Below are 26,112 nucleotides of genomic sequence, written 5' to 3' on the forward strand. Positions count from 1 at the left end.
CTTGGAACTATTGCAACACACATGTCAGGAAACTCTAGTTGTCACTTCTCCACTGCAAAATGGTGGTATACTTGTGTAATTTGAATTGGGTGTTTAAGTCTGTTTCCACTGTAATTTTCCCCCTGCGAGCAGAGGAAGGATTCTGGTTAGTGAAACAGTACATGTTTTGCCTGCAGAAGGCACATGGATCTCATAACAGATCATAGAGAAGCTATGTACACAACTGGTTGACCAAAGGTCACACATGATAGTATAAGCAGCTTCCTAATATTTTATGTGACTCATCCTCTTGACTAATTTTTCTTCAAACAAATGTTTCAAAATGGGGGAAAGAGCAGGGATAATATAAAAATTCTGTCTGATCTACTGTTTTAGTTCAAATTGTCCTGACTCATCCCACCAATTGTGCAACAGAGAAGGAATATCTAGCATTCCCAGAACCTTCAAGGTAGTTCTACCACAGCATCCTCTTGCCCACAGTAGCATTTCATTCATTCCCATGAAAACATCAGTTTGATTGGGACCTTTCAGTGAGTACACAGAAGGGCTTGCTCTACTAATATGAATGTTAGCATCAATGTGGAAGCAAGCATTGGAAGAATAATCTGCTATGAACTCCTGAGCAAGCCTCTTTCATTTCAGTGATGCTCACGGAAATGTTTTTCCTCGAAACTTCATTAAATGAATGAGTGCTGCATAGGAACAGTTTTTACAATGTTAAATATAAATATTAACAACACATTATCAGAGACATTCCCTAATTCATGACACACTTCTTGGGTATATAAGTGCCATATTATTGAGTTTTAACTCTGTGTCTGGGTTCACATACTGCAGGAAGCCATGGTTTGCTTAACCATGCTCGATTTAATCAGTCAAAATTGGCTGGGTTCACACAACATGCTAAGCCATAAATCATGGTTTACAAAACACAATGACAAGTTTCATACAATATATTAAACTAAAACCAGAGGAACCATATTTTGACTTATCGTGGTATGAATGCAGCCTCTGTGACCTTGCCCTGTCAGAAAACAATTCTTGCAAAGGTCAGACATGTTGGGCTGTATTACACTTTTCAACATAAAAACCTTTACAAATTTAAAAACGTATAAATGCCTGTTGTTTGGCTGTACACAATATGCCCATTTTTGCTTGAAACAAGAAACAATACATTAAGTAATCTATTATGTATAAACATTTTTAAGGATCTTGTTTTAATCTAGCACAATTACTACAAATAAGAGAAAACACAGAAGCAAAGAGACTTTAAATTCCAGCATTTAAAAGCTATCTTACGGTTTTTACATATTGGAAATATTGTTTGGATTGTAATAGTTGTGTATCAATGCAAAATATTAAAATGTTTATGCCAACATCCAAAAATACGTTTTCAAAAGCAAATCAGAAGTGTTTTCTATTATGATTAAATAATCATTAGAAAATGCATTTCTATGTTTTATTGAGGCCAATTGTATTTTAAGTATGTTTTTGACTAGTAAAAGTCAGAAGTTGTTTAGTAACTATTGAACACAGGAAGGCTTCCAGTGTGCTCCCCACCCACTCTTGAATTGTGACTCTTCTGTGCAACTCTCTCAGGGTGGAGAGGGAAAAAATCCTCAATCTTTCTCTTCAAATAGTTCATTGGAAATATTGGAGATATTTGAATATGGATGAGTGTTTAAAGCCAGAACTCCTAGAGTGTGGGTTTGTTTGTTTATTTGTTTATATATCCCACTTTTATTATTTTTATAAATAACTCAAGGCGGCGAACATACCAAATACTCCTTCCTCCTCCTGTTTTCCCCACAACAACCACCTTGTGTGGTGAGTTGGGCTGAGAGAGAGGACTGGCCCAAGGTTACCCAGCCGGCTTTCATGCCTAAGGCGGGACTAGAACTCTCTGTCTGCTGATTTCTTGCCCGTTGCCTTAACCACCAAACTGGCTCTTATATGTGAGAATGGAGAATTGATGATTGTATGTATCTATGTACAATGTGTGTGTGTGTGTATATGAATTATTATTATTATTACAAATCAATCCACTGCAGGTTAATAGACATTGAAGGATATAGGTAATTGAAGGTTATAGACTGTAACCTAGCACACTGGTCCAGTTTGGGTTGGTAGATAGATGATTTTCCAAATTCCTAGTCTAGGACTGAGAAAGGGTGACTGGCCAGGTGACTTCTATGCTGAAAGAGAGAACCAGGTTCTTTCCCCATTCCTAGTCTAGCACCCTAACCACTAGACCACATTGGCCCTTTTCATATATAAATGCACATGTACATATAAATTAGCAGCTTTCCAAATGCATAAGTGTGGGTTTTTGCCCACTTCTGGCATGTATTCCCTGAATTTAAGCCATGATAAACATTCATATTGGAATAGCACAAGAATATTCAGTAAATCAGAGGCATTATGTTAACAGGCCATGTCTACGTAGCCTTTCCATCTCTGATCACAGAATCTGTATCCATCCATGTAACACAATCTAAATGCAGGTGGGGGGAGGGGGGTGGTACACAGAACCAGAAATTCGAAGTTTGACCTATGCTTTACTACATGTAGTCTTGATTTATATGTTGCATTATTACACCTTGATTTGGTTAACGATCTCCAATTGACTAGGTCCATATATCACATAAAGACATAAATTACCCTTTTCAAGACACAATGTCTGAATTTAAACAACAGAATTAACTCAAAACCAATCCTTCCCCCCACCTCCCTTATGGCTTTGGACAATGTGTGAACTAAGTGGCAGTGCTATATCATTTAACCCAGTTTCCCCAACTTGGTACATTCCAGTAGGATTTGGACTACAATTCCTAAAATTCTCTGGCAGTACAATATAACACTTATTTGAGATGTGTATTAACCAACTATCAGTTTATACTGCAAACTCAACTTAGAGCAAAGGGGGCAGGAAATTTTATGGTATTATTAGACATGGTTTCATATCCCCTTAAGAAGTCCCATTGCTGATCAATGAACAGCACAGATGACATTTTCTCTGACACCAAGTTCCAGCTTCCCCTTGCTATTTGGTATATACCTGGCACATAACCATTTGGTAATGTGCTAGGACATGAAAAGTTTTTTCTTGATTGTCAGTAAGTTAATGGAAAGTCTTATTGTAGTAACTTATAATGGAAAGTTATTATAATAAGACTTTCCATATGTGTGACTAATTTGATAAATATACGCTAGGCTAGTAGCTAATCATAGACTAAGCCTTGCCTTTTTACAAGAAGGAGCTGCCATGGTAGGCATGACCAGTCACAAAAACCTATTTAGCAGAAGATGACTTGGCCCTTAGGCTAGTCTCTATCATTCCATTGAGTCCTTTATAGGGCCCAAGGCCATTGCTGTTATTTTATTTATGTATTTGATTCATAGTCTACTTTTTTGTCCAGGAGCTCAAGATGTCATACATAATGCTCTTTCCTCCACTTTTTCCCTTACAGCAATTCAGTGAGCAGATTAGGCTGAGAGAAGGATTGGCCCAAAGTCATTGAGTGATCTTCTGTGATTAGACTAGAATCTGGGTTTCCTTTGTGTCAGTCCAACTCCCTAACCATTACACCACAGTTTGGTGTTTTATCTTGCACCGTGTCAGCTTTTAACTTTTTTTTTTAATTAAGTGTTTTAAAAAATAGATTGCAGATTCTGAAAGTTTTGTGTGGCCTCATGGACTCTATGTACAGGGGTGTTAAATCAGAGCTGGATTATATATTATCATGTCTCTTCATATGCTGGAATTCCTTTGAAACTTGAATAGGGCCATATTTAGTTATCGTCTGCTTTTTTCCCTTTTATAAGTCCTCAAGAGGGCATACATAATACAATTAAATCAATATCAAAATACTGACTGACTTGGGGTTTCTAAAACCTTGAAGAAATCTTTGAGATGGAGAAAGAAAGTCTGAACAGAGATTCAATCCTACAACAGCACGTGATGAATTAAATATTAAGATTGTTAGAAGCAAAAAAAAAAAAAGGAATATAAAGTTGACTTGTTTGACCAGGGCTAAAATAAGAAATACTCTTATAAAATTCTGGAAACCATTTATGGACATTTTGCTGACATATGGACAGACATGGCAATGATTTTTGGATTTGTGAATGAATAAGGGGGGGTTATGGGAAGAAGTGAACCACATACGTAATTTCATAGGTCGTGGAGAATTATTATTTTTCCTATACTTGTTGCAAGGAAGATTGAGAGTTGCTTCTTTAAATGTTCTTTTTCTTTTTTCTTTTCTTTTTTGCACTTTGTATTTTTCTTTCTAATCTCTTCTTCTTTTTCTGATATCAGTTTGTATTATCTTTTAGTATTGCAAAACTCTTTAATAAAAGTATTTTTAAAAAATACTGACTTGGTTGTTGCCTGGGTAAATGTCTGAACTGCAGCAGAGAATTCAGTCTCACTGAGATTGATGTAACACACAGCTCCAGATACTGTGCAAATGACCACAGCACTCATTTTGATTTACACTGAGAAGGGCACAACTGAAATATTCTTCCTCTGATGTTGTGTTGAATCCTTTAAACAAACTGTGATTCTTGAAATAATTTCCTACTCACAATAAAAGATATACATTATTAATAGAAAACTATTACATAATTGTTTAAACTTGTTATGTTCTTTACAGAACAGAAGCCAGGGGCTATACAGTGTGTATTTGAGAACTTGATTTTTTCAGGAGGCTGGGATAGCAGGTGCAAAACAGTACAAAGAATATTCAACTTAAAACTTATAGTGATTTTGTATAAAATGTAGCATCAAGACCCTTCTGTTATTGGTTTTAAGTTAGAATAGCTTTGAAATTTATTTATCAGATTTTATCACTGCCCATCTCCCTGCAAATACATGCATGCATGTGTCTTGTGAAAAGGTATAGCATTTGCACAATACTTTTAATGGCCGTTTTGAAAAGTATACTCAAATAGTGTACTCCAAGATTTCAAAAGTCTAATTCTCATTTGTACACCTCTGTTATTTATCCTGTATGAGTGAGACCTCTGCAATCATATGAATACTTTGTCACTTTTCCAAAAGTCAGTGTAGGTGGTTTATATTGGTTTAATCCTAGAAGTATCAAAATAAATGTATTTGATGGGATAATACTTGTGAATGCAATCTAGCTGTATCCAAAGGCTCACTAACATTTTCAGTAGGTGTTATACTGAAAAACTAGATATTATCAAGATAGGAAAGTCGATGATGATGGTAATGGTAGAACAATGGATAGTTCCCATCAGTTGCCATTCTGAGTTTTCTGTCCATTTGTTTCTACCTCTCCCTTTAACAGAGCTTGAAGGGAGGAGTGAGATAAACAGATAACCATGTCTTGCTTATCTCCTTTTCCTCTAAAACATCTGAGGGTGAGATGAAGCAGAATGCCTCTCCCTTGCATACACATGTCAAGGCACAGGAATTCAATTTGTGGCAAGCCCCATGCTTTGGCAAATTTCTTTTGCAAAACTAATACAATGCTGGAGAGCTGAGCCTCTTTCAACACCCCTTCTGAATATACGGATCTGGTGGTACAATTTTCATCAGGACTGCAGGACAGGAGGAATGGGCTAACCCCGCTCCCTCTGCCTATGTGCTGCAGTTCCCAAAATGATCATGTTCTTCAAGAGTTGCTATTCACACTAAAAGAAGAAGAAAATAGTATTAATTGAAAAAATGCATGCGTCTTCATGTGTAATTTGCCCTAACAAGAATTACTTCATAAACTGGCCTTTTCAAGTTACTCCTAAGAGGTCTTAGTATAGCCTAGTGTTTCTTAAACATTGGGAATGTGTGAGAGGGAACCATCAGTGGCTAAGCATCTGCAATTTCTTTTGGCTGAATAGTTAGCTTTCAAAATGGTCATAGGGAAAGGACAAAACCTCCCTGTCTACTTGAATGGGGGGCTGAACTTTTGTTCTGCTTCAAGTTCACGTCTCTTGGTGAAAGGAGGGAAGTGAAAGTGGAATGAGGATTAAGAGAAGGGGAGCAGAATTCCACCTGAGATTCAGGCTGCAGGAAAATGGAGGTCTCATATTTTTATTTTATTTTTTCTTTAAAAGGAAAGGCACTATTCAGACACTGTACAGTGTACTGTACACAAGAACTTTCCTTTTCCACTTCATATATTCTGCTACCTACTAAATAGTTACCTGATCATGGTGTAGTAGGTGATTGTACAGTTCTGCATGATCAGAGATTTGTAACTAGAAGCTGGAGAAGGGAAAGGAATGACGTGGAAGGCATTTGCAGCACCCATTAAGAACATTTTTTTTTTAAAAAGGGAGATAAACCATGTTTGCCCCGTCCTGAAATTCCTTGTAGTATTATATTTATATGTGTGAACATGGCAAGAAAAAACTTCCTGTGACTATCAGGACTTTGATTTACTCTGCATTCTAAGACTTCCTTCCTTTACTTTTTTTGCTATATTAGATTGTGAGAGATTGTGTTTCCTTTGTCTACTATTTATTTAAATATTTCAAATAAATTAAAAACACTAGTGAACATTTTTAAATTGTAGTGTCAACATACATCAGAAAACTGATTGGTTGCTTTTCATATAGCAAGGATTCAGTGGCAGCCTACTTTGGCCTTTGTGATAGGTCAACATTGTCAAAACTGAAATACTTTTTTTAAAGGAAGTATCAAAGAAAGTGTGACATTAATTCAATCTGGGGTATCATGAAATGGATCTCCAGACCTTATAAATGAGCCTGAATATACTTTTAAACACCTTATCCATACAAATAGAGAAGAGAGAATGCTTGTTTTTCATGACCTCCATATCCTGTCCTCCAATGAAACAACTGGAAGTAAAGAATTAGAAATAGTGGTATGATATTGTAGAAGCACAGCAGATTAATAATAATAATAATATTAATAATAATGATGATGATGGTGTTGCAGGTCATTAGTTAGACCCAAACCTCCAGCTGTATATGGTTATGGTGAGATTGTTACACCGCTGTTCAGTCTAGGGTGTAAGTGGTGGTTTTGGTGACGAACAGGATCCTTGACTGTCAAAGCTGGTTGCTCGGCCTGGCAACTGGAACAAATGATAAATTTTAAGAAAATAAGAAAAGACCTACTGAATCAAGGTCCGTGAAGTCCAGCATCCTGCTTCTCACTTTGGCCAATCTGATGCCTCCAGGAAGCCTACAAGCAGAATACCAAGGCAATAACCCTCACCCACTCATTGCTCCAATCCAACTATACCCAGAGTAAACTGGATCGACATACAGGCATCAGGAATATTAGGTGTCGATAGTTTCAATTCCCTACCTCTTATTAGATAAATAAATGTTTCTTAATAGAGAAAAGAGTATATTCAGAAAGCCATTTAATTTGTAGAAAAATGTTGTGTACCTGAGTGTGTGCAGGTGCAGAAAGGATTTAAAAATAGCTCTGTCCCAGTGCTGTCATTGTTTAGGTTTTTTAAAAAAATAAATGAAACCCTTGGGGGACATAATCACTGGACTTCTGTATTCAGTCTTTTGCTGACTGTGGCTCACAGAAGAGTTTCCGTTCCCCTACCTTAATCTTAGATATTTGAAAATTATTTCAAAATCTCTCCTGGAGCTGATTTTCTACTTGGAAGTGGTAGAAGGTGCTGGTATTGGTGTGGTTAATTTCTATTACAGGTAGTCCTCACTTACTGACTGCAACTGGGACTGGGAACTCCATCACTAAGCAATGCAGTCGTAAAGTGAAAAATTACGTGACTACACCCAACGGCTGTGGTCATTAAGCAAATCACCACAGGTCGTTAATGTCACTTGACCATGACTTGCAACTTCCTGCCAGCTTCCCCATTAACTTTGCTTGTTGGAAGCTGGCTGTGAAGGTTGCAAATGGCGATCTCGTGACCATGGGACACTGCAACGGTCATAATTGTGGGCCGGTTGCCAAGCGTCCAGATTGTAATTGTGTAACCATGGGTATACTGTGATGGCTGCAACTTTGAGGACTGGTCGTAAATCTCCTTGTTCGGTGCCATTGTAACTTTGAATGGTCACTGAACAAATGGTCAGCAGGTGAGGACTACCTGTATATGTTTTCCTAACATTCTGAGGCTGCCCACACATCCGTCGCTGCCCACACTTCCTGGTCTGAAAAATGGCCTATGGAAAAGAGACCTCCCCCCACCCCCGATGTCTTCTGAGATACTGTATAATGGAAGCATGGGAGGCAGGGAGGAGGCAGGACACAGGAGAGAGTGTTGTACATGGAAAGTCATGACATTCATGCACACCTCTTGGTACTTTATCACTAAATAAGTGCAAGAACACATTCTAGCTGAAATTCTCTTCTTTGAAAGACATTGCAATTGTTCTTTCATCAGACTGCCAAATGAGAATTAGAGGAGAAAAATGACAAGAGAATCTGTATCCAAGGAGGTAAGAACAATAAAAATTAGCTACTTCGTGGAAATATTTTGATCCTTACCTCTATTAATGGATGCCAGTGGGTTATTGGTTTGCGCGGGTATGCCAGCATTTCATTCCAGTGGTCTCTTCCGAGTCCTTTTGCATCAAGTCCGGCCCTACATACACCAATCACTTCATTGTGCCCTACTCTAGGATTAAAGGGAGAGAAAATTTGTCCACAGAACTGTATATACTCTGCTGTAAAATGATAAAAGTTGTAGATGGAATGACCACCTATATTTCATGAAAAACTAGACTTTGGAGGTGCATGAGTTGTACAAATTAAGAAAAATACCATTTCCTTGTTTTATATTTTTTCTCTTCTGCTGTAAATGGAGGTCAAGGAGATATAGGACACTGCCTCACCTGCTGGCCACTGGAAATGTTATTCATTGAATTCTTCTAGCTTCTGAGATTTCATCAAATCTTTCTAGGCTTTTTGGATGTGAAAATATTAATGCTTCAGAGAATGAGGGTGCCTCTATAAAGTCTAGAAAGTTGCTTTAAAATATACAAAAAAAGAGTTGCAGTTGCCGCAGCTGCACTCAATCCCTTCTTGGGAAGGTGGGCCCATTGACCCACCTACAGGGCCATGCAGAGGAGTTTTCTGAGCACTGCAGGATAAAATCGCTCGGATTCGTTCCGAGTTAGACTCCAAGCATGAAGCATGATCCATGGAGATACCAAGTGAGTGTTCTTATCTAGTTATCTGGGAACAGTTTGATCCTTTTGGACCCAAGGAAGTGGGCAGGATCCTCTGGACTGTGAATGCCACCACTTGTCATCTAGACCCATGTCCCTCCTGGATGGTGAAAGCAGCTTGGGAGGTGACATGTGGTTGGGTCCAGGCGATGGTTAATACATCCTTGTGGGAGGGTGTGTTTCCAGCTGCCTTTAAGGAGGCACTGGTACACCCCCTCCTCAAGAAACCATAGCTGGACCCTACTGTACTGGACAATTTTCGTCCAGGCTCCCACCTCCCCTTTTTGGGGAAAGTGGTTGAGAAAGTGGTGGCGTTGCAGCTCCAGAGGGTTCTGGATGAAACAGATTATCTAGACCCCTTTCAGTCAGGTTTCAGGCCCGGATATGGGACAGAAACAACATTGGTCACACTTTTGGATGACCTCTGGCAGGAGCAGGATGGGGGCAGTGCATCCATCCTTGCTTTTCTTGACCTCTCGGCAGCTTTCAATACCATTGACCATGGTATCCTTCTGGGGCAGCTCAGGGAGTTGAGGGTGCATGGCGTGGTTTTGCACTGGTTCACCTCCTTCCTCCAGGGCTGGTCCCAATCCGTGGTGATAGGGAGTGAAAGGTCTGACCCTCAGCCCCTCCTTTGTAGGGTGCTGCAGGGTTCGGTTCTCTCTCCGCTCCTTTTTAATATCTACATGAAACCACTGGGTGAGATCATCTGTCACCATGGGGTATCATCAATGTACATTTCCATCCCAGGTGAGGTAAGTGATGCTGTGATTGCCCTCTCTTGGTGCCTGAGGGCTGTGGGGGTCTGGATGGGGAACAACAGGCTTAGCTGAACCCTGGTAAGACAGAGTGGCTGTGGGTTAATGGCTCTTCCATATCCGGGACTTTGTCATCTTTGGTTCTGGATGGGGTTGCACTGCCCCAGACAGACCTGGTGCATAATCTGGGGGTCCTCCTGGACTCATGGCTCCTGCTCAAAGAGCAGGTGGCAGCCGTGGCCAGGAGGGCCTTGCGCAACTTTGTGTGGTACACCAGTTATGCCCCTTCCTGGATCGGGAGGCCCTTCAAACGGTCACTCATGCCCTTGTTATCTCCCATATTGACTATTGCAATGCGCTCTACATGGGGCTACCCTTGAAGAGTATCTGGAAGCTACAGCTGGTCCAGAATACAGCCACGCAGGCTATCTTTGGTGCCCCTAGAAGGGCACATGTAACACCTTTGCTGTGCGAGCTGCATTGGGTAACAGTTTGCTTCCAGGTATAATTTAAGGTGTTGGTTATCACCTTTAAAGCCCTACATGGCATGGGGCCAGGCTACCTGAGGGACCGCCTCTTCCCCATTAAGTCAACCCGTCCCACCCGATCATGCAGAGAGGGCATGTTGTGGACCCTGTCGGTAAGAGAATTCCATCTGGCGGGGTCCAGGAGTCGGGCCTTCTCTGCAGTAGCTCCCGTCCTCTGGAACATCCAGGCCCTGAAGGTGAGGCTAGCTCCATCACTCCTGGCCTTCTGGAGTAATTTGAAGACCTGGCTCTGCCACCTGACTTGGGGCGGGGAGGGGAGCCATCATGTTTGGGGATGGCTAGTGCCCTAGAGTGCTTGTTGCATACAAGGACTGAGTTGTTATCTGCCATTTGGGATTCTATTTTTATCTATGATTGTCGTTTACTTGTAATTGTATTTTTAGATATTATATTTTTATATATTGTAATTTTATGGTATATCTATGGTTTTATTGATTATTGTTGTAGCCCCTCTGGTGGGAGCAGATGGGCGGTGACAAATTTGATAACTAAATAAATAAAATAAATATTTGGCTTAAAACCTAGCATTTATTGAGGTATGTTTGCTTCCAGAAGACTGTCTAACTCCTGAAACTCTCACTGGAGGCCATGCCCTGGGTAATCCCACAGCGATCCTTCTTGGTAGTAGAATTTAGTGGTAGAAAGACTGCTCTCTTTTATTGCCATTTTGTTACCTGCCAAATTCTTTCTCTCTCTCTCTCGTTCATGTATTAATCCCCCCCCCCCCTTCAATTGTGTCTGAATCTCAGAGACTGCCTGGACGAGTCCTGTAGTTTTCTTGGCAGGGTTTTCCAAGTTTGCCATTGCCTCCCTCCTAGGGCTGAGAGAGGGTGACTGGCCCAAGGTCACCAAGTTGGTTTTGGGCCTACGGCAGGACTAGAATTCATGGTCTCCAGGTTTTTAGCCTGGTGCCTTAACTGCTAGACCAAACTGGCTTTCTATATTAATTTTATCACCATCATATATCCAAATCACAGCCTTTAAGTGCCTATCTATCAGCCTGCTCAGAGTTCTGAGAAAACCTGAGTTTTGAAGGAAGACAGGAAAGGGCAAAACATATTTTGGCTTGTGTGTGGACATGCAGGTAGCACCTGTCAGGAACACCTCACAAAAAGACAATGAGTCTTTTTCAAAGGTCATTCAGCAGCTGTGAAGGACAGCTGTACAAATCCAGGAAAAGATACAGATGCTTTAAAGGTATTCCTTTAGAGGCAACATGCCCTCTGAATTTGGATCTCTGCACAGCCCCAGAATAATCTAATGAGAAGAGAGGAATGATGAGTATTTTGAAAAAAGGCATGAGAGAAGATCAGATAGAGCAGTGAGTAGGAGCCCTCCAGACAATGACCTTCAGCTGTAAGTCCCATGTTAATGTATTTATATACATTATATACATTCACAAAATATATTCATTCATTTCTTTGGAAAGAGGAAAATGTAACATACCGGTCATAGTCCATGACAGCAATGCAGAGGCTAACTTGATCCACGTTTTCTGGAGGAATGTCAAAAACTATAGCTTCACTGTATACTGGGTTGAGAGTGTTCTTCTTCGTAGTTGTTTTCCTCTTTTTCAGTCGCCGACCATCACACATCAGGGATACTTTGACATAGGGATCTGAGATAACAGGAAGGGAAATGAACAACTAGAAGTGCATGGACAACTTGTCTAGCAGAAAAAAATAAAAATAAGCAGCTAGTTCCATCTAGGCACCACAGTGGGTAACTGTAACCTCTTTGATCATAATGCTTGAATAAGCCTTCTGGAAATTCAGCATCAGGGTCTGGAAATCCTGATAAGACCCTATTTCCCCACCAACTCCACACAGGTAGGCTAAGTGGAAAGGCAGCTGCTCACCTGACGAGCCAGTGATGTCCATTGCTTTGAGATTTCGGCATTTGATGACGGTGAGGGTCATCCTCCCTGCTGTAGGCAAGTAGCAAAGGGAAAACATGATTTCTCCCAGATCAATGCTTTCCTGTAAAGGGAAAAATATATACAGGTTAACAGTTTTGCCTAGCACTACTATACCAGAAACAAAACCTTGTTTTAAAAACATATTCCAAAATAATACACTTGTTAAACACAGATACAGGGTCTTATTTTTATCTCACCTTTTTCTCACTGGGAATCTTCCCTTAACTATCATTATTTCAATTTTGGTATGAAAGAAACAGGAAATCTGTAGCCATAAATATCTAGCTATCTAGGTATATATAATTTTTATTTAAGAAATTTTTAAAAGAATAAATCAATTCCAATTTTGAAAGAGAAAAGTAAAGTAAAGAAAAATAATAAGTGAAAAAAGTACAAAAAAAAATACAGATAAGAAAAGAAAAAAGTTATAAAGAAGAATAACTACATTTATTAATGAGATACAGATTTTTCGCTGAAAAAAGAAAAAAATGAACTTGTGATTTATGGGTTTGGTGATTAGAAAGGATAGACTATGGAAAGAAGGAAATTATGTTGTAACCTTAGAGAGAGAGGGTAAAATATAAATGTACTTGTAACTGCTGTTAAGAAGACCAGAAGCCGCTTCTTTATAGGAAATCTGTTGTCCTTCCAGTACTGTTTGCTTCCAATAGCTGTCAGCACTAGTGAAGGCCAGATATTATGGGAATTACATTGCAATTCCCATAATAATTTAGTGGGCTACAGTTCTGTCTGAATGAATTAATTGGTTTCTTAATTAAAAAGATCCATAACTTAAACAGATGGTGTTATTTCAACCTTCCCCTCAATTGTATTAGACTTCATCTTTCACAATCTGAGATTGATAGTGATAAAAATCCCAATTTTTTAAAAAAAGACTTTGCTTTAGTCTGGGAATAAGGATTGTACTTGTATTTTAGAAACAAGAGATTCCTGGATCCATTCTTACATACATTTTTTCAGAAGCTCCATTAATTTTGATGGGAGTTACTCCCAGATAAATGCATATATAATTATTGCTGTACCCTGACATGTGCCAGAGAAACAAATTCTGCTTTTTAATAAAGAACATCCCAATAGCTTCAGATATATTTCTTTATAAGAAAACATGACCAAAACACAGGAAGAATTTTGGGAGTTGAAGTCCATACCTCTTCAAGTTGCCAAGATTGACAACTGGCTTAGAGCTAAATAAGCACAATGCACATGTACAGATTCATTTGCAGTATGTACAGTAGCAATGTCCAGAGCCTACTAGTGTTAATTATTCTCAGTTTATACTGTACAGTATTAGATTTTATTGATGTATAGTCAAAAAGGACCTCCAAATTAGCTCTCTGCTCATAAATGTCATACAAAACGGCATTGATATATTTGTAAATTATGTTTTATGGAAGGTGGCATAAAGCAACACTTTTTTATGCCTAGGTGGAGTAAAAACAATAGAAAAGTATGCTTTATTAGGGACAACCATGTGTGATTTTCTTTTGGTTTAAAAATTGCATAAATGTGTTGGATAATATGTGATAATACAGGAGCCAGTTTGGTGTAGTGGCATTAGGCTAGAAACCTAATTAAGCTAGAAACCATTAGGGCATTAGGCTAGAAACCGAGAGACTGTGAGTTCTAGTCCTGCCTTAAGCATGAAGCTGGCTGGGTGGTCTTGGGCCAGTCACTCTCTCTCTCCTGGCCCTAGGAAGGAGGCAATGGCAAATCACTTCTGAAAAACCTTGCCACAAAAACTGCAGGGACTTGTCCAGGCAGTCTTTGAGAATCGGACATGATTGGATTAAAAAAAAAAGTGAATATATGGAACATGAACTGGATTGAGTAACCAGTATCAGAGAGCTGGGATGGGCTATAGCTCCTGGCTGAGTATGTACTTGATCAGGCTTCATGATTGATGTCAGAGAAACCCTTGTTCAGATGAATCCTGCAGAACGTGGGCATGGGGTTTCAAAATCTAGAGGAGCAGAAGTCATTGGACCTTTTGGCGCTTGAATCCCTCCTGCAACCAGGATGGTTTAGCAGCAGGATCCAAAGTGGAATAGCCAAGGGGAGCAACCACTGACCTCTGCTGTCTTTGAGCTATGGCAGGGCTGAGCATCTAGCTCCAGCATCCCTTGTGAGGGTCTCAAAACTCTCCAGAGCTACCCAGGACACATAAGGCCAAAACGGTTAGTCCTTTTTTGAGAAGATAGAGGATGAGGAAGCATTAAGGAGTGAAAGGGTGTTTTAAGATTCTTAATTCCCACAAGCCCTAACAAACCAGGCAGAAGGTTCTGCCTACTCTGGGAGTGCTTTGGGAACCGTGAAAAGGAGTGTCGGGGGCCCCTTGCAGCTGATGTGATGGCTACCTTGCAAAAGACAATGGGCTCAGTCACGCACCCCTGGTGACGTGCTTTTCCTTTCTCACAAAGGTGAGAATCGCTACTGCTGGGAATGATAGTAATGGAGCACAAGGGCTCTGGCCATAGGTAGAGCTGCTGCTGCCTCTTGCTGGGCTTCTACTGGCACAGCTTCTTCCATTCTAACCAAACATATAAGTGGGCTTTGGGCTCAGAGTCCAGGATGTGTCCTTGCAGGGCTCATGAGGAATTTCAAGTGACAGGTTGTGGTTGACAGGGTTCTGCCAGGCTGGGAATGCCTTTCAACAGTAGAGGAAGCAACTTCTAATAAACTTAGATCTCATTCAGTGTCAGTCACTTCTTGGGCCTTTGCAGAATGGCCATTAAGATGGCAACTTCACCCATAGGTTTTTGTTGGCTCCCAAAGTGTCATTGAACAATGAGGAACAGAAGGATGAAGATGCTGGTACTGAGGGGAGCTGCTGTGGGAAGCTGCAACTTAGCGTAGCCATTCACTTATGCACCTTGTGATTAAAAAAACAAAGCCTGCTGGGCAAGGTTCTGTTCTCTGGCAGCCAAAGCAGAAATGGCCATGGAGGCAGGGTCCTGTGGCTGAATGAGAGGGGGCAATCCTGCAGCAAAACAACTACAGCCCACTAAGTCATAGAACCTCTAAAACTCTCCTCCACGAGATACAGAATGTTCATAGAGGAGGTCTTGATCCATTCTCCTGGAGAAACCATCACTTGCTGGATTACCCTGTTCTGGCTTCTGAGATGGAGGCTCCCCTGACAGGACATGTCCTCAGCAAAAGGCAAGCAGGCCATCTTAGTTCTGGGACAAGGAAATTGTGTGGATATGCCCCGAATGAAGTGGCAAGTTCAGGCAATAGATACAGCAATGTGTATCCTGCAGTTGGTTCTGCAACACTGAAACTACCCAGTATCCCATTTGCACACATACTATGCTCCCCAGCAACCCAAAATTGTATCTCTGAAACTTGGTGGTGAGGTGGCTGAATTTTGGCACTGCAGGTTTTTTTGCTTTCCCTCCAAAATTAAGGAAGTAGGAGTGAGGAGACTTGGAAGGCAAACTGCAACCCTGCCCCAAGTCCCAGAATCAGCATTTTAAGAACATTTTTAAAAATAATTTTAGAAGTTTGATAGTGAAAATGGAAACAGTTTGCTTTCTAAGCCTCATGCTCCCTTCCTTCCTCTTAAATCCCTCCCCCAAAGTAGCAAAAACACCCCCCCCCATTTGCTCCAAACCATTCTGTTTCATCATCATATGGCCTAATGGATTCCTTGAGAAACTGGGGGGCCACGTTTTTTTTTATTTACATATTTTATTTATCAATTTGTATGCCACCTCAATAACTAGAATGTCTAGGAGCCCCTAACTCCTCAAGCCTTAAGGTTAACTTAATTTCAGTGTTGAACTGCTAGTTTTATCAGTTTTGTACATGGACAAGGTGTTTACAGCAGCACACTGGCTGAGGGAATTCTGGGAGTTGAAGTCCACACATCTCCAAGTTTGCTTGCCAAGTTTGCAAAACACTGGGAGAGAACATCTCAACTGAAAAGCTTATGGTGATCTTGTACCTAACCCTCAGCCAGGGTTGCAAAAAGTGAAGACTGAGAATGTACATGGCATGCCAACTTCTGTATTTTGGTTCTTGAAGCCTTCCCAGAATGGGTGGAGCTAAGATTTGGGGGCTTTCTTTTCAATTGGGGGGAGATTGGGGGAGTTTAAGGGCAAAAATGGCTTAAGGCACCCATTTCAGCCCTTAAAACTCTAGTACTTCCCTTTCAAAACATGTCCTGGCAATGTTCTCTTTTCAAGTACAGCCATCAACATGGTACACCAAAACTGAGGTAATTCTTCAGTGAAGGGACACTACCCCTTCCCACATTCTGCTGTATTTTTCTTAATCATTAAATATTCAACAATTTATGATTATAATATTATACTGAGAGCCAGTGGGGAATTGGCTGGCTGGGGAATTCTGGGAGTGAAAGTCCACATATCTTAAAGTTGCCAAGGTTGAGAAACACTGGGTTAAGGCATCAGACTAGAAATTGGGACACCTCTTTGTTCTGATTGCAAAGGGTCACTCTGATTGGAAGGCAAACCTGTCAATCACACATCCAATACTCACTTCCACCCTGCCCTTTATTATCTTCCAAGGCATTTTCCCTGAGTGCCAACAGATTATCATCTCTCTCCCACTGGTTATTTTTGAATGGTCGTTGCTGTACTGCTCCTTGCAGTGTGGCAGAGCTCCCAAACTATGTATCAGAAGTCATCTGTCAGAAGATTTTGAATGTGGTCAGAACAGCCAAAAATGCCTGTTCCACCTTGAATGAGTGAAAAGTATCCTCACTCCACACTGGATCCAGGCTTTGCCAGATGTCAGTGTACAGTCCACAGGGACAGTATTCACTCATCATACTAGGCCAGCCTTTCTCAACCTTTTGACACTGGAGGAACCCTTGAAATTCTTCCCAGGGCTCAGAGAACCCCTGCATATTCAGGCTCAAATATAGGCCAGAAGTTACAAAATTATTAAATTCGTTTCATGTGCAGGCCTGTGTATATCCATTAACAGTGTTCTCAAATGAAAAATAAAGAAACTTACCTCTTTAATGTGAAGTTGCCTGAATTTAAAATAATTTTTAAATAAATCTTGATCTCCCAGGGAACCCCTAGTGACCTCTCATGGAACCCTGGCTGAGAAACCCTGGACTAGACCAAAACTAAATTCCATTTGTGAGCCCAGTTTATGTTTCTAAAGTTTTAATTAAAGCCTTGCTCACTGTACTCAGGTAGCTTCACAGCTGGATTACTGGAGCTCTCAGTGCAAGGCTTGGATTTGCACTCTCTCACTTCACTCTTGTGAAGTGGCAAGCTTGTGATCTAGAATTCTAAAAAAAAAGAAAAAGAAAAAAAAAAGAAAACCTAATTCATTGGCACCACATCAGGAAACAGCCACAGTAAGCCCCACAATATAATTGGCTTTGTGTGTCTCAGAGAGCAGAAAGGGGAACTGCTAAAGTCAGAATGTTATGCTGCATATATATGAGGAAATCTCACTCATATTAAAAGATACTCATTCAAAAGAACAGATCATGAGGACTGAATCTCTACAAATTATAAAATAGAAAGCCTTGCCCCTTTCTGCATAACAGTGAGCTATGATAATATATTTAAAAAGCTATCTCCCTTTAATGCTAAATAATTGCATGCTGCTGGAGCTATTTATATCTTCATCACTAGAGGTTACACTTGGTCTAAGCTGAGCCAAATGTATAATAGTTGGAATTTGTCTCCCCCTTTGGCTCATTTCTTCTACAACCAATTTTTTCCACCCATGACCAAGGTTAGAGAAATTTGGTGACAAATATGTTACACAACAAGCTCGGTAGTTCTTAGGTACGTCCCCAGCCAGCCAATTCCCCACTGACTCTCAGTACAGTATTATAGGTGACTTATTCAACAAATTATGATTAAGAAAAATACAGCATGGCTGCCTGGGGAATTCTGGGAGTTGAATTCCACACATCTTAAAGTTGCTGAGGTTGAGAAACACTGCCCTGATGGACTGCCTCCATTGACAGAATCCTGCCTGAGGAAAAGTAAGGCTGGCATTCAATGGAGGCAAGGCCTCCTTGTATAGCATCATCTGTCTTTGGAACTTAACTCCAATCATTCTGCATGTTTTCCTTTCAGCTCTGGTTTTTAGATGAGTCTTGAAAACCTTCCTCTTCAAAGCTGCTTTTGATTAATTCCACCTATGAACAGAAGAGCTTTGCAATTTCTGGATATTTGTTTTAGCCTGATCATCCGCTGGGTGCTTTTTTTTCTTTTTGAAATTGAAGGGACTGGAATGGATTATTTCCCCCCCTTTCCATGTGTCATGGCTCTGACACTGTTTGGGTTATTGTAGGCTTTCAATTTTTTTAAAGGAACTGCTTCTTGTTAAAGAAAATGTAACCACGGTCATTGCTAAGATAGGCCTTAGCGTGTTGTGCAAACACAATCTATCTCTGCATTTGCAGAGAGCTTCTGTTTTCTATAGCCTCAGAGGTATTTTTTCCATAATTCTGGCTGTCCATGTGAAAAGGATAAGGTTTATTAATAGATTGACCTAAGAAGGAAATCACTGAGACACCAGTCCATATTTCCACTTGCCTAAAAGACATAATACAACTCTACCCTGTGACACCCCAGGCTCACCCCAGATTTAATGTAAACACCATTTACTGATAACAGATTTTAGTTATGGGTTCAATTATGAGTTGATTTGGTATGGGGTTACTTTACGCTTAATTATAATTCTGTATTAAGTTCTTATTTTTATTAGCATTAGCCACCTTCAACACCAGGTCTGATGGGAAGGTAATTGATAATAATAAGTGGTAATAATAATAATGGGAGTGAGGTAAATATCAGTGAAATGTAGGCTACAGGAAAATGAAAAGGTTAATTGGAGACAGCATTTAAAGTCTTCCTACGAGCCTCTGTCTGAAACGTTATTTTTCTCTCTAGAAGAAAGTAAAACTTCACATACAGATCTGCAAGAGTGGAGCCCACTGGTCTCTGTATTTGGAAGGTTATCAGTTAATTATGTTCATAAAATGTCTTGGGTGGGTGTGGGTTAAAAACCCATTGTTATCATACAGTGCAATTGATGATCTGGTAGCTACAGAAGGAAAAATATATCATCTGGAGAAGTCTAAGTATGATGATAGAAGACTTACATATTTTGACATCTCTTAAAACTGTTTTGAGACAAGGTACTTACTGTAGTGGCACAATGGATGTCTTTCCATACTGTAGCCTCTCTAGATAGATCAGAAACTTCAAAAAAGTTATCTAGAATAACTTCCCCAATCATATCATGTCTAGAAAACCTGTCAAAATCATACACGCTGAAATGTAGCTTCCTGTTGCAAAGTTGATCATAGGCTACAGGAAACTGAAAGGTTTCATTGAAGACAGGGTTTAAAGTCTTCCTATGAACCCGTGTCTGAAACTTTTTTTTCCTGTCTGGAAGAAGGTAGATTTTCACATACGGATCTGAGGTGCCAGTAAAGTCTTTAGCTGGTAACTCCAAAGCTTTAACAATGGTGACCAAAAGCAGTTCATTTTCATAATCATATTTGAGGGTAAAGTTAAGTTTTCCACAGGTTTTCACATCCTCTTTCTTGCCTTCAGAATCCACAGACTTTTGTTTGTAAAGCTCGGGTTTTATCCGTCCAATGCTGGTTGTTGTCTCCCCCCTTTGTAAAACCGGTTCTGCGCCCATGTTAAAATCAATGCTGGACACCTGCATTTGCCTTGGCAAATGTCTCCTGAAAGAATTGTGCCTGCATTTACAAACAGAAATAAATTAGCTTTGATTATCTTGAAGGGAAAGAAAAATAACTTCAATACCACTAAAAATGAAAGAAGTAAATCAGCACTTCACATTTAACAAGTTACCAATATTATTATTACAACTCTCATGAGAGAACAGTTATTAACAACACTGGATAATCCAAGAAGATAATCCAATAATTCAGTTCAAGAAGAATACTTGTAATTTGGAAAACAGAAAATGGAGAATAAAGTAGACCAGAAGTAGGATCACCCTCCTAAATTACATCTGGTTTCCCTATATTTATTTGCTGTTCCATTGGCGATGTTGCTGTTTCTCCTGTACACTAGCTACAGTCCACAAGATTGAGGCAGCTGGCAAATCTCATAAATGAATGAATTGTATTTTATTTTCTCAGAAGTACTATTTCTACTTATATTCAGACATGCTGCTAAATGGAAAAAGTTATTATCCATCCATCCATCCTGCCCATCTCATGAAAAGTGACTCTGGGCAGTGTACAGCAATTCTCAAGAGGCTGTTTTTTTTTCCTTGAACAAGAATGCCAGTCTGAAGTAAGCATGAGCAATGAAGGCCTGGTCCATTCTATCCGTCCCTTTGCCTGGTCACATTGCCTTTGAAGCCTGGTGCAAATGGCTTTCTGTACAGATAGCCAGGAGCACCTTTCTGAAATGCCACATGCAACTGCTTTAATAATGCAAAAAGAGGTACTTCATAGGGCGCTCCATGCATTCTGAAGCACAGTTCAAAGGATTTGTACAGCTCCACTATCTGGCTCTGCTATTTCCCAATCTGAAAAAGCCCCGTAAGATGAGTTCCTTAGATTTCTCTACACTTGGGGCCTAATAGAAGCTTGGGAAGCTGTTGATAGCGAGAGAGATGATGGTACCAGGTACTATGGACAGTCACATTCAGACATCTGTCAGTGACCTTATTGCTGAATGAATGCAAGACCATCTCTTTCCCCCACATGAGAATTTCAATGAAATTCCTTTCTTCTTTGGAAAAGAAAATCCTGAAACAAATGCCATTTCATTAAATGGAATGAGATGGGCTAGAAAAAAATATATATGCAGAATTCTTCTGTGCAGCTCTACCTGAAACACCTGCACTGAACACAGAACATGATTTCCTTGGCCTCTATTGTTAGCAACTTCATAGCCTGCCTAGGTTGGATGGTACAGAGAGATAATCCCCAGTGGGAGTCATATGCAATGATATTTGTGCTTGCGGAAGCCAATGCCCTAATGACACAGTAGCTTGCGTCAGTTTCTGAGTCCCAACGTTTCAGGAAGACAGCTGATTGATGTGTTAATTATTCAAATGTGTTTTGTTCCCATGGCAATGTGGGAATGCTTTTCTGATCCACAGCAACTATGGGATTTGTACGATTGCCCTACAAAGGGGTCAGAAGCACAGCTAATTAGAAACTGCACACTTAACAGCTCACATCTGCTGTGCTGTTCTTTCCCCTGCCCTGTCCATGCACTTTGATTTGTTGCTGTGCCTGGGCTCCTCTTCATTCTTTGGAGAAACAAATATGGTCCTCCGCATCCTAGAGTACATAAGCACCCATATCCTCAGCAGGGTCATGTCAGATAAGTAGCTCCACTGAAATTGGCCAGTGGGAATTTGTACCTGAGGAACAGTAGCAGCTGGAGGTTGCCAGATGAATTGCTCTTCCAGATTTAGTTCAACCCCAGTTTCTTTATTAAAATAGCATTAGCTGGATTAAAACAGCACTAACTGGTAGCCTTTGCATGGAGGGGGACACTTCAAAATATCTGGAGTCCATGTCCCTTTCAGACAAGAACAGCCAATTCCAGAAAGTGCAGAGGAAACAGCAAACCAATTTACTCCAACAATTTATGTTTCAGACTGACTCTTGCATGGAGTTACTCTCATCTGGCATAGCTCCAATTTTGCCTGACACTTGGGTTCAGGGTCTGTGCTATCAGCTTTCCCTGCCCAAGCACTGCCACCTGTGCTCTCACCCTACAGATATGGTTTCTTCAGAACTAAGACCTTCCTGAACCAAGACCCTCCTTCTTGGTTTCTTCTGAACCAAGACCTTCGTCTCCCATCTATTTCTACTACCTTCTTCTTCCTCCCTTGGTGGCCCTAGATGCCACCCTTAACCCCTCTACTCCATCTCTCCTTGCCAGACTACAGCTGCAGCTTCTTTCTAGCATTAGGCTCCTGCCTGGCTATGCACAATATCCCAGATACTGCATCAGAGGAAAACGAAATTAGAACCACACCAATATAATGCTTTCCAGCTGGCTCAGCTTCATGCATTCAGCTGCAATTCGAACTATTTAATCAAGTAATGAGACTTCAGTTGATAAACAGGCATGTGTTAACCTTAAATTAGATGCTGGTGGTTTATTTTATCCATTTAGTGGCAGCACAAACCAAGATGCTATGGTGCCCTTGGGCCACAAGATTAGGGCTGCATTTGGCAGAGACCAGGAATAGGAGAATACTCAAATTCAGCAGAAATGATTTAATATGTTTTGAATAAATAACATAACACATAATACCACCTAAATGGTAGATTAAGTAAGACCCTTAAGATCATGAACTCTGTAAAGGGAGTGACACCAGTCAGACAATTGTTTCCAGGAATAGGGCCCATAACTCCAGAGTCTAGCATATATCAGACTATATGCTAACTTCTGAAATAAGGCCAGTTGCTAGGGAACAGCACTGGAAGAAGGCTGACACCCTCTTTTCCATGCTTCTGAGTTTCTGTAGCATAGAATGTTGGATTAGATGATCCACTGGCAGACAAATTGGAACGTTGCAGGCAAATTTTAGTAAGTGATCATACTGAAATAAACTTTAACTGATGGTTTTGAGTTAACTATTGATGGTGGTGACTTACGGGACCACTATCCATGTTAAAATAAAGCAATCTCTTATTTTGTATTTATTCAGTTATTCACAAGATTGTGCTCTTAAGGCTTCAACTGATTGGCTCTGTATTGCTGAAAGAAGTTGGATATACATCACTTACAAAGCTTTTTCTTCAGATAAGCCATGCATGGTCATAGCTTCATAGAAATTCAGGTCAGAAGGGAACTTGGACATCTAGACAAATCTCCTGCCCAGTGCAGGAATCTACTATTACATTCATTCAATATCTTTGCTGATAGTTGTAGTTATCTTAGTTGGCCTGGATGTACAGCTTACTAACACCTCAATTCTCATCTGGAAGATTTTCTGAGGCCCATAACCTAATCAAATAGTTGGATTCTAATATTTAAGAAAAAAAGACATACAAGTCTATGAAGTTGCTTCAGTATATTCTTATGCTTGAATTCACATGCTTGCAATTAGTTTTAATGCAGATACTGGTTTCATATTTCCTGAACTAATATAATGTAATGTTATATTCCACTGTAATGTTGGAAGTTTTCTAAACAGCAGCAACCACTGATGTTTCGAAAGAGATATACTGTATATTAAGGGAAAATAAACACAAGCATGCATGTTTTGACGAATATAACCTCAAAAAGGCTTTATATTAAGGAAAATCCTTTTAAAAATGAGTGTTGGGAAAAGCACAGAGGAAAATGTGAATGCACCGTTGTGCACATGGATTTTCATGAAAACTATGTAAAACATTTAAAAACTGACTGACAAAATCATTATGATTGGAAAAAAAATGAAAAAATAAATGAAAATGAAGTACTTACTAGAAAGATTTATTCATCTCTACTTGCCAATTGAAAGCCAGTTTGGAGTAGTAGTTAAGGCATCAGGCTAGAAACCTGAAGACTGTGAGTTCTAGTCCTGCCTTGGGCACAAAGCCAGCTGGGGGACACTTTCTCTCAGCCCTAGGAAAGAGGCAATGGCAGACCACTTCTGAAAAACCTTGCCAATAAAACTGCAGGGAGTTGTCCAGGTAGTCTCTGAGAATCAGACACGATTGAATGGATTAAAAAAAACAACAACTTGCCAATTCCCATGGATACGATACTGAAAAGGTGCCTTATGTCCATTGAAGTGCGTTGACCAACTTTAAGAATATAAGTTCTACCAGGAGATGTCAGGAGCTGAACCTGGCACCTTCTGGCTACAAACGATATAGTTTACCTTTATTCAATTACAAGGTTGTATCTAGTGGCCTAGTACCTATACCCAGCCTAAATAGATTCCTTGTGGATTAGTCCCTACATCAGTCCCTTATGGATTAGTCTTCTATATAGTAAGAACACACAATTTATGAGAAAACATCATTACAACACTGAATAGATAAGGTAACCAACAGTGGTAATGGACAGGTTGGAAGGAATTTACTACATCTCTCCTCTCCTCCAGTCTCTGAAACCCTCATTATTAGCAAGAATCCCCAAGCTCCAAAGATCAATTTGTTAAACGCAGACTTGCCATCTTCTAGCTGAAAAAATTGGATTTCAATCTAATTTTAGTGGTATGTTTTCTGGAATTAAAAAAAATAAAGAAAAAAGAAAATCAGAATCTTATCTTGTGTTTAGATATAAAAGCTGTAGTCCTAGATTCTTTATTACTGAATAAAATGTTACTTTCTGAAAGAAGCCAGATTCGCTCCTATCAATGATAATAAAAGTCTAAAAACAAAAAATCTACAAGATATGATTGAAAATGAATACAGCAAATGCAAGAATTCTGTTTACAGAGTTGGTAGAGTTCAGCAAAATCACAAGGAAGTGTGATGAAGGCTAATTTTTCAAAATTAACATTTGAGTTATAACTAGTGAATGTAGAACATTTTTCATTAGCTACTTTGGAAAATTAAAGTAAAATCTACAAAGTCACATTCCTAATTTCAGATCTTGGAGAAAACTCTGTAAATTTGATGTGATGAAATGATCGGACTGAACTACACTATAAGCCCTTTTCACTCATAAATGTATGATTTGCAGGGTTGTTTTTTTTCCCTTTCCCATCAAGAAGAATAGTTTTCATGGACTTACAAGTCAAGTGAAATAGCAACACAAAACTGCTTCTTCTGGTGTCATTTATTGCTGTCAGGGATCTAGACATGAAGAGCCTTTTTTTAATATATATGCAGGCCTCCTTTAAAACAGTACAAAATAGGAGAATATGAAATATTTAATTAAGGTTCATTGCATTGGTTCCCCTTCCTATGCACTGAGTCTTCAGATTAAATGAAGAATCTAGAAAATCATGATTCAAGGTTACCTTAGCTGGTTTTCCTTTCAGTAGAATCGTCTAAACTCTGACAGTTTTATTATTATTGCATAGAATGGGAAAACAGGCATTTCACTCTTTGCTGAAAACAACAAGGAAGAGGTTACAGACTGAAGCACTGGTCCTGCACTGGTGTATTTTCACATTCTTAGCACAGAAGCATTGAGACTCACATCTACATAAGAGCTCAGTTTCTAACAATAAAATATACAGTGACTCAGTAAAAATCTCCCATGGAGGTAAACAATAGAACTCATGAGAATAGATTTGGAATGGAGTTGACAGCAGATATACTAGTCATACCATCTTCTGAAATGGAGTGATGTGTCACTGCTACTGCTGCTGTCCACAACATCTGCCACTGCCATCTCTATCTCTTTTTATCTGTCCCTCCAAATAATTTTTGGAACTATGTTAGGAGCAGCATGGAGAATCTGGTCCTTGTTCCTCACTATAAAGAGTTATTTTGGGCATATAGATTATACCCAAAATGGTTCTGGCTGGGGATGGTGGGAATAGTATTTCAGCAAATCTGAAGGAATTTGCTGAAGACCACAGATTATTTATACATCCATGAAATGGACATCACGGCTTATTGTACCTATTTCCCAGTGACACGTGTAATGGTACATTTTGGTACAAATTGAAAAGGGGCATTTATTGCATATATGACATGACATCATGATATGATCTTGAACATATACCCACCATTTTCAAGGAGAACATCAGGAATCGCTTTGAAGTCCTGAACTTCATTGATAGAGAACCAGAGGAATTATAGAATGAGCTT

The 26,112-nt window shown here is 39.8% G+C and overlaps 1 protein-coding gene across 1 annotated transcript in view; it reads right to left on the reverse strand.

The window, feature by feature from the left end:
* Positions 1-6,998: 6,998 nt before the first annotated feature.
* SYT10 (synaptotagmin 10) overlaps positions 6,999-26,112 on the reverse strand; it is a 39,395-nt gene continuing 20,281 nt past the window's right edge. Inside the window, exons 3-7 of the mRNA XM_063308423.1 lie at positions 19,548-20,112; positions 12,318-12,438; positions 11,906-12,077; positions 8,471-8,600; positions 6,999-7,070 (exon numbers count right to left, since the gene is read on the reverse strand). Of these exons, the coding sequence (XP_063164493.1) occupies positions 6,999-7,070; positions 8,471-8,600; positions 11,906-12,077; positions 12,318-12,438; positions 19,548-20,112 (1,060 nt within the window). The remainder of the gene's footprint in view (positions 7,071-8,470; positions 8,601-11,905; positions 12,078-12,317; positions 12,439-19,547; positions 20,113-26,112) is intronic.

This window comes from Candoia aspera, chromosome 7 (assembly GCF_035149785.1).
Source record: "Candoia aspera isolate rCanAsp1 chromosome 7, rCanAsp1.hap2, whole genome shotgun sequence".
Taxonomy (NCBI): domain Eukaryota; kingdom Metazoa; phylum Chordata; class Lepidosauria; order Squamata; family Boidae; genus Candoia; species Candoia aspera.